General features: G+C 45.2%; 1 protein-coding gene across 4 annotated transcripts in view; it reads right to left on the bottom strand.

The window, feature by feature from the left end:
- The window catches only part of KANK1 (KN motif and ankyrin repeat domains 1), a 203,887-nt gene that overhangs the window by 9,938 nt on the left and 184,418 nt on the right, over positions 1-9,531 (bottom strand). For 3 of the 4 annotated variants that reach the window (XM_047830508.1, XM_047830509.1, XM_047830511.1), the window contains 4 exons: positions 4,932-5,129; positions 4,171-4,279; positions 2,748-2,990; positions 1,045-1,132 (listed from right to left, as the gene is read on the bottom strand). In XM_047830508.1, coding sequence (XP_047686464.1) covers positions 1,045-1,132; positions 2,748-2,990; positions 4,171-4,279; positions 4,932-5,129 — 638 coding nt within the window. The remainder of the gene's footprint in view (positions 1-1,044; positions 1,133-2,747; positions 2,991-4,170; positions 4,280-4,931; positions 5,130-9,531) is intronic. The other variant, XM_047830510.1, reaches the window with a different exon arrangement.

Here is a 9,531-nt window from a genome sequence, read left to right as displayed (position 1 = left end):
GACCAGGACTTGACACAGGTAAAATCTAGCCCCAGTACTAACTAGTAGCTAGTTAACTAGCTCTAGATGAATCTCATAGTCTTTAGGGCCTCAGTTAAGACAGGATAGACCAGAATACAGTGGCCTCACAGGTGTGCACGCCCAGGGACCTCTCATGCCTGTGATGGCTGTCACCAGGTCTTCTTCAGATTGTGTGTGTTGTACATGATGAAAACTGCGCCTTTCCAGGATTAGGCAGCCCCTGAAGTCCCTTCTTGTTCTAACATTTTGGTTTCATAACTTTATAATCCTCTGAAACTCAGAAATCAACTTTCTCGCTGGCTGCTGACAGATGCAGCATAAAACTTCACATGAACAAGATGCAAATATTCAAATGCAAACTGTATCTAACGTAACTGAGAATTTACATTTTTCTCACTGTGCTGCGAGAAGTGTCCATCAGAGGGCCAGTCTGACTGCGAGACGAGCTGCACCTCCAGACGTCACCAACGCACGAGGGAGCGACGAGCTCGGCCGTGGTAGCAGAGGCACCATCGCCACGGAAACGCTCACCTGTCCTGCGCTGGGCCATTCACGTGCCCAAAGCGACCCCCAGCTTCTCTGCCGCGTGTTTCCAAGTCTCTCAAAGTGTGCGACAATGACAAGTACAGTCACTCCTAAGTTTAAAAATAGTGGCTGCCTGAATTCCGCATCAGAACTTAATACGCAGTTTCATAATTGGAAGGAATGCTGACCTCGGCCCAGAGAGGTTGCTTTGAAAAACACACGCCAACTTGAAAAAAAAAAAAAAAAATTCTGGTGACTCTTCTCCCTGCATGACAAGGTTCTGTGAGCAGAAGCAGAACCTGTAGAAAGCTGACGCCTGACTGCAGTTCGCCTTCCGTTCCATGGGCGTGAGGCCCACTCTGCATACACGAGTGAGAAATAGTTCGGGGAAAGGCACACGAGTGACAACAGCTCAGGGCAGGCTAGAGACACCCTCACAATGGGGTCCACTCGGGTCCTTTGTACGGACTGGGGAGAGTGTCTGTAGGGAAGACTCACCATGTCCTTGCTGGTCAAAGCTTTGGGGTCATTTATGTTATTTTTCAGTAAGTTGCATGCAGATAACATCTTTTCACTTAATTCATACCTAAAAGGGGACAAGACAAAAGAGAGCTTATGTTTGGCCACAAAAGGAAAGACATTTTTATTTCCAACTCTACAGTCCTTTAAAACACAAGAGGCCCCAAGTTGACCTGGAGCAGGTCGTGGTGGTATAAGGTGCTTGCCTGGAGGTCACACAGGCGTCCCCAGGCATCCAAGCATCGAAGCCACTGCACAGAGCCAGTGTGTCCAGCCAGAGCTCAGCTCTGGCCATACGGGGAGCTTTTGGCTTCACCTGTTTGGCCTTTATGATAGTATGGACTAACATCTGGAGATTTTTCCCTCCTTCTGTTCTAAGTTCTCAAAAATATTTTCAATCGTAAGAGGTTGATGCAGTCTGTGTTACCACATATCCGTTATGCTGACCAGTAAACCACACCTGTGAACTCTGCAAGTGTGGAACACTCCTGAAAATATCAACTTAAAAACTGCATGACACATGGTACACAAATTATATCTCAATAAAGCTGTTAAAAAAAATCGAGATGATAAGATCCTGAGCCACGTGAAAATACATGGAAATATAAACTAGAAACACTTACCTCGTATTCATGTAGTTAAACTTCCATTTGCACAATTAAATAGAAGTTTAGTGAAATGTTCTATTTATACTTCACACAGTGGAAAAACCATCTTGAAATTTCCATCTGTTCTAGTCTCTCCTGTTTTATAAGCATTGATTCTCTATTTGATAACAGTCTGTAAAATCTGCTACATCGTTAAATACGTTTCAATCAGAGTATTTATTTGATATTTTAGCTGCTGTTCAGGATATTCCCAAACCCATTCTTGCGGTGTTCCTTATCACTCACTGAGCAACAAAATATAGACACGTGACTGATTACATCATCTTTACGGTGAATGTGGTCCCTGAGGCTAAAACACTGTTCCTCTTATGCATGGAGATGTTACCATAACAATACTGACACCAGTATCCAGAAAAATGGCTAATGATATAATCTGAAACCTTGAAAGAAATGTGCTGGCCACACAAAATTCTGATATGCCTTTAAATATAAGGTGGGTTGTCCAAACAATGGAAACCTCAGTGGCACTTAATAGTTCTGTGGACAGTGGCTCCACATATAAAATTAGATCGCAAATAGGTTTAAATTTTTTTTTTTCAACATTTATTTATTTTTGGGACAGAGAGAGACAGAGCATGAATGGGGGAGGGGCAGAGAGAGAGGGAGACACAGAATCGGAAACAGGCTCCAGGCTCTGAGCCATCAGCCCAGAGCCTGACGCGGGGCTCGAACTCACGGACCGCGAGATCGTGACCTGGCTGAAGTTGGACGCTTAACCGACTGCGCCACCCAGGCGCCCCATCGCGAATAGGTTTAAAGGAAACAAAGGTGACAGGCTGAGGAGCCCTTCCCTTTGCCGCTCCTGTGAGAGACCTAGAACTTATCCCCCTCCACCTATATTTATGAGCAGCAGACGCGATGGTTGTACCTTTGAGGATGAAGTTTAGCTTTCCTTTGGGGGTCAGAAAGACCAAACCAATAGTTACAACTGCAAAATCTCCTAACCGGACAACTCTTCTGCCCAAGCACATTGAACGTGGGAAAGGTTAGGGAGGGGAGGGGAGTGTACCACACCTCTCTCTGATTTCCACCTTCTCAGGTTCACATTCTGGAACCTGCATTTCATCTTCCACCCTGGCGGACTTGAAACCTTCCATATTAACTGCATGGTGCCCTTCCGCCATTCCCCGAGTGTCTTCGTCCTCCTCTTCCTCCTCCTCTTCCTCAGGAGGATACTCAATGACGTCACACTCGTCATCTGACTCGGAGGAAGAGCTTTCATCTGAGCTGGAATCATCACTTGAAGTTGTTTCATACCTAGGTGGCAATTGGGAGTTCAGGAGATGCAAGGCGTGCCCGGAAAGACCCCGTGACAGAAGTTTTTATGCAGGGAAAGCTAACTGACTCCGGACATTTCACCAGTGGTTTTAGACCCTGCATTTAGAAGTTCAAAGTAAGTTCTATTTAAAAATCTGGTGGTTTTGAATGGGCTCTGACTTAAAAGGGATAACTTGGGTTCCCAATCGGTATCATTATACACTTGTAGGAAAAAATATGTATAAATACAGCACCTCTGGCTTAGTAGAAATCAAAGGAAACTTAACTTCATGAAAGAAGTTAAGGTCTGCAGTGGTTCATTTTTTTCTGTGCCTTTTCTTCTCCCTTACATTCTTCCTGTTTTGCTTCATTAACTGTACCAGTGTTACGGTGAACCGATTATGTAAGTAACCCATAGTTTCTCTGGTCCATATGTCCTCCAAGACCTCCTGGGCCACATCACCCAATACGACTTCAAAGATTCAGAAAACAGGCCTCATTAAGTTAAATCTCTACGGTACACTTTGCTATAAATATTACCTCCAATAACTGCCCTACTGCTTTCTTGTCGAGGCCATATATGGATTCATAGATTAGCTGCTCTGATTCAACTGTAGGAAGACAAATTGGCTGCACTACTTATCTGGCTCAATGAGAAAAAAAAGAATAAACAGCTAATAAACACTCTATTTAGAGAGTCAAGAAGTGACGCACGGCTGGATTACTCATCAAGCGAAAGGCCCTACAATTTTGTTTGTATGCACGGAGAGCTAACAGCCCATTCTCAACGAGTGGACGGCCATCACCGGCCCGTGGAGTGATGCTCTCTCGCCTCTTTCTGTGTGTTTCTGAGTCTCATACAGGTAAGCACAAGTTGGCCAACACCGCGGGACACCTGCTGCCTGCTGCTTTTGTTGAAGACTACCGGTTTCAGATCAGAGGTGAGAAGATGTCAATAGCTCAGCTCCGTCAGGTGTCCTTTCAAGAGTGAGTGGCATATCCTTAAAGAGAGCGAGAAGAGGAGAGAACAGAAGCCCAACTGCACCTTTCTGAGGGGATCTTCCATCACCAAAATGTGGCAGCAGCCCAGACTAGCCACCTTTGAATGGGACTCGAGGAGGGAGGAGGCAAAGTAGACAGACAGACCATGGAGAGATGCTCGGACCCCCATCTTCCTTACCCTCCGTTAATGCCAACAAACTGCAGATTCTTCTTTGCTCCATTTGAATCTCTGTTGCCATCCTTCTTCTTCATGATCGACTTCAGCGTGCTTTCACTGTTGGTACATACTGTGAAAAAAGGAATCGAGGCGATCGAAATTAACATAACTCATATGCACACAAGTTAAGCGAACAAGAAATCTCTCCTCACGTATGTTTGGTTTTTCACCACATTTATGTCAATCTAGATCTTGGCATGTACATATGAGAAACTTGCACAGAATCCAATGGAAAAAATGTATGCATACAAAGAAAATAATTTCAAGTTTTTTTAATGGAAAAAAAAACCCATTAGTACTTCCAGACATAACAAAAGCAATGACAACTAGCATTTGTATCAGGTTTCACTGTATAAAGTGACGCTGTATCTCATGTGGGCCTCAAAAATCACTTAGGCACTAAAATAGGGATTGTTATTATTCTTTTCCTTCAGCTGAGATGATCTGGGAAAAGTTGCTGCCTGCCAGACTGTGGAAGAATGAAATGGTGTTTAAAATATTTCATAATTCACAAAATTAGATGAGTTTTCTTTGGGGATAGCACACCTCTTTCTTTGGTAAATCTTCATAAAAGATATTCTAGGCCTACCTTCCTAACGTTTGGTTCTTAGGTCAGTGGTTATTCCAGGTCAATCTAGAAGGCACACTGACACCAGACTGGAACGCAGGCAATGCCGGTCCCAAAAGCCTGTGGCTGAGAGGGACCAAGTGAGGGGAATTACCATAGAGGCCGGCGGCTATCTGGTCGTCTGTCAGGTTCACGGGAGACAGCGTGCTTTCCTGAGAGGGGAAGGTGTCCTGGCTGCCGAGGGGTCTCCCTTCCGTGGTCCCTGCTTCTTGCTCATGCCGGGATGTCTGGGTGTTGAACGGTCCTCCTGACTGAAGGCCTCCGCACTTACAGGGGTATTCCAGACTACTGCCTGTCAGGAAGGAGACGGGTGCACGAGTGTGTGATGTTAGGACCAAACGAAGTGGGTTCAATTTTTTTTTCTTGAAGATTTATGCAACTCATCGTCTTCTCAAGGACTTTTCTCCCTGCATTTTCTTTCTGCATATATGGCAGTACCGTGCAAGCTGCCCAAACTCAAACCCCAAGGCCGCCTTCACCCTCAACCTTCCCTTTATCACCACATCCGGGTCCGCCCGGGGGCCTGTCCTTCCACCTCCCTCCCTTCTTCCTGACCTGGCTGCTATCACCCAGCCTGGGAAGAGCCAGCAGCGTAGGATGCTGACTGCCCTCTTGCTCCGTCACGCGCCTGGGGCACACTGCTACAGAGCAACAGCCCGGCCCCTGGAGTCCCGGTGGCATTCCGGCTCAAACGCACCTGAGCAAAGCTAAAACACTCCCCTCTGCTCAGGAAACACAGCCCACCCTGTTTAGCCACGTATTCTAGGCCACCCACAAGCTGGCACATCTTCTTTCCTCTCCACCTTGGTTTCCCACCATGCCCGGGGTCCCTGTGGAGGTGAGGACTGCAGCCCAGTCACTGGGATGCTGAGAGTGGGCGTCTCTCATTCTCCTGACAGCACTTTGTACCTTAGGAATGCTCCTTCCTCCCCCCTCCCAGGGTCAAGCCCTCCATCACCCCCTCTCCTGAGCCTTCCCTGACCTCGCTGACTCTCTTACAGGATCTGTAGTAAGACAAGGCGCCAGATAATTCCTGGGACCGTCTAAGACTCCCTTCTAGTCTGTGAGTATTCTGAGGGCACGAAACCGTTCAAATCAACTCTCTCTCCTCACATTGACTACACTGCTTTTGTGTATTTGGAGTGCCTAATATTTGTTCATGGACTCAAGCAGAAGATGTGGTTAAATGACTGCACATAATTAACGTATACAGGCATAGCACAGTATTTTCAATGTGGCTGACAAGGAAAGATGTTTACAACATATGATTAAATAAGAAAAGCAGATAAAAGTCTACATATGTGATTCTATTAAAATACATATAAATACACACATCTGGAAGCTATGCAGATGTTAACTTTTCCCTGTGCTTGCCATTTTTTAGAGTGACTATTAACTGTGTTCAAAATCTTTCCTTCCTCCCTCCCTCCCTCCCTCCCTCCCTCCCTTCCTTCCTTTATGAGACACACAGCCTGAGTGGGCAGAGGAGTAGAGAGACAGAAAGACCGAACTCAAAGCAGGCTCCAGGCTACGAGCTGTCAGCACAAAGCCCGATGTGGGGCTCCAACTCAAGAACCCTGAGATCGTGACTTGAGCTAAAGTCGGACACTCAAGTGACAGAGCCACCCAGGCGTCCCTGTTCAAAATCACTTTAAGAAAAGAGTAAGAAAATGCTTTGCCTAGCAATTTGTTTCTAGAAATTTTATCCTAAGGAGGTACAAAAAGATACAGAAGGATGTTTATTGTCTGCATGAGTAAAACAGTGAAGAGGCAGATACCGCAGTATGCCAATAAGAAACCAGTGAAATAAGCTCTGGTATGTTGACACAAAGGAATTCTAGACAGCCATTAAAAGTGTTGGTGCAGAGGGGCACCCGGGTGGCTCAGTAGGTTGAGCACCTGACTCTTGGTTTCGGCTCAGGTCATGATCTCATGGTTTGTAGGTTCGAGCCCCACATCGGGCTCTGTGCTGACAGTGCGGAGCCTGTTTGGGATTCTCTCTCCCTTCTCTCTCTGCCCCCCCCCCCACCTCAAATAAACTTAAAACAATTTTAAAAAATGTTGACGTGGGTGGACATTTATTAGCACAGAAAGATGAGCATAATGTATTAGCGAAGTTTTTTTTTTTTAACTTTATTTTATCTTGAGAGACAGCACAATTGAGGAAGGGGCAAGGAGAGAAGCAGACAGAGAATCCCAAGCAGGTTCTACTCTGTCAGTGCTGAGCCCAATGCGGGGCTTGAGCCCACAAACTGTGAGATCATGACCTGAGCTGAAGAGTTGAACGTTTAACCAACTGAGCCACCCAGGTGCCCCAGTGTGTTAGTGAGTTTTAAAAATAAGTTATTAAATTGTTCAGAGAAAATAAACTTATTTTGGTGAATGATTATACGTATACATATTAGAAGAAGTCTGGAAGGATCTAGAATAAACCTACTTAACACTTATTTTCCAAGGCCAAAGAATTATAGGTTGTTACAATTTTTTCTTCATTTTGTTTATTTCCTAAATTATGTGTTGTAAACCTAATTTACTAATACAAATAAAAAATTTAAATCTACCCACAATGTGCTATGTTAAGAATTTGATCACAACTTTCTCTCTCTTCAAGCTGTGAAATCCCTTAGATCCTTAGAAGAAAAAACATTTAAATACTGATTGTATTCTAAGTCAATTAGGAAAAAAAGAACCATGATAGATTCTACAACTGTTCTCTTCAAACTCCACTGTTGATACCAATCATCTGGGATATCTGTTAAAGTGCAGGTTCCCAAGCACCTGCTGCTGTGACATCATTCTGCAGAACTGGGATGGGGCCCAGTGGTGGGCATTTCTGACATCTCCACGGTGCTGTCCCAAGAGACGCTGATGCAGGTGGCCCACTTTCAAAAGCACTGGTTTAAAACAATGACCCCCTAATAAAAAAAAGTGGAGGGAGGCAAAATAGTCACAGTGGGGCATTACCACCTCAATTTTAACTGTCATTTATCCAAGCTAAGAATTCTGAAAGCCAGGGACATTTGTTGACTTCGGAGCTGGACCAGAACCCACGTTTCCTAATTCTGTCCGTGAATCAACAGCACCAGTGCCCTCTGCTATAGCTCTGCGGTCATGGGGCCTCCCTCGGGGACTCCACAAACCTTCTTCCCTTGCATACACAGGCAACATTGAATGCAGCCCTCCAAATCATACTTAGCGCCCTTTTGACCTAATGTGCTCCCCCAACATTAAACAGGAAACGTCTAGAGCGCCTCTGACTTACTTTAAGTGAAGTAAACAACGCAGGGCGTTTGCCTCTGTCCCTCCTTCTCCAACCCCACTCATCACTGCTGCGAAATTACTGCAGTCACCTCTCCCACGTCTCAGCAGTTATAATCCCCAAGTGCCAGCACACTCTTCCTGGACAAACACTCACTAAGCACGCTCCTATTCAAGAACCAGTGAGGACTTTTACAATGCAAATACACCAACAGTTTTTTTTTTTTTTTTAAATTTTTTTTTTTTTCAACGTTTATTTATTTTTGGGACAGAGAGAGACAGAGCATGAACGGGGGAGGGGCAGAGAGAGAGGGAAGACACAGAATCAGAAACAGGCGCCATCAGCCCAGAGCCTGACGCGGGGCTCGAACTCACTGACTGCGAGATCGTGACCTGGCTGAAGTCGGACGCTTAACCGACTGCGCCACCCAGGCGCCCCAACCAACAGTTTTTTATTACTGAAACCACAAGCACATACAACATTAGACGCCAGTAGAACAAATCCTTGCGTGCCCATTAAGGGCTTCAACAACCGTGGGAGCTACCTGGCCTCACCTAGACTCCTCCACCCACACTCAGGATTACTGGGATGCAAAAACTAGAGGGCTTACCACTCTCATCCATAACTATTTTAGTATACGTTCCTAAAATAAAGGGCTCTTAAAAATAATTACAGCATTAAAACTTTCAAATCTAAAAAATTTTAAACAAAAGCTTACTGCAGGGGCATCTGGTTGGCTCAGTTAAGTGTCTGACTTTGGTTCAGGTCATGATCTCACCGTTCGTGGGTTTGAGCCCCGTGTCGGGCTCTGTGCTGACAGCTTAGGGCCTGGAGCCTGCTTCAGATTCTGTGTCTCCCTCTCTCTCTGCCCCTCCCTCACTCTCACTCTCTCTCTCAAAAATAAATAAACATTAAAAATTTTTTTTTAAAAAGATTATTGCATATTTGCTCAGTATTCAAATTTCTCTGATGGTCTCTCAAAAAACTTTCATAAGGTATTTGAATTTGAGTCTTTGTCATAAATTTCCACTGGCTACTCTGGTTTTTAAGTTTTGGGATCCATAGATTTCTTTCTTCTTTTTAACCACATCTTTCAAAAAATATTTGTAACGTGAGGTATAATTTCAATAGAAGAAAATGCACCACTGTGTAGTCTGACGAGTTTCGGTACATGCATACACCTGCGTAACCACTTTCCTCCGGAAGATACAGGACATTCCTAACAATGGAGAAAATCCACGCTGCCCATGCCGGCTTTTGTGGACAGTCCGCCCACCAGAGGCCATCGCTCCTTCTCACCAGAGCTCAGACGTGTAGACAAGGGCTTCGGAGAACTTCTCCCGTGCAGGGCCAAGCCCTCAGGTGGGCATGTGAGGGTCCTTTGTAATGAACAGGCAGCTTCATCTTGCCTGTGGGAGTTCTACTGCTCAACTAT

Source organism: Prionailurus viverrinus, chromosome D4 (assembly GCF_022837055.1).
Source record: "Prionailurus viverrinus isolate Anna chromosome D4, UM_Priviv_1.0, whole genome shotgun sequence".
Lineage (NCBI taxonomy): Eukaryota > Metazoa > Chordata > Mammalia > Carnivora > Felidae > Prionailurus > Prionailurus viverrinus.
Note: the sequence above shows the minus strand (reverse complement) of the source record. Positions and strands in the feature narration are given on the sequence as shown.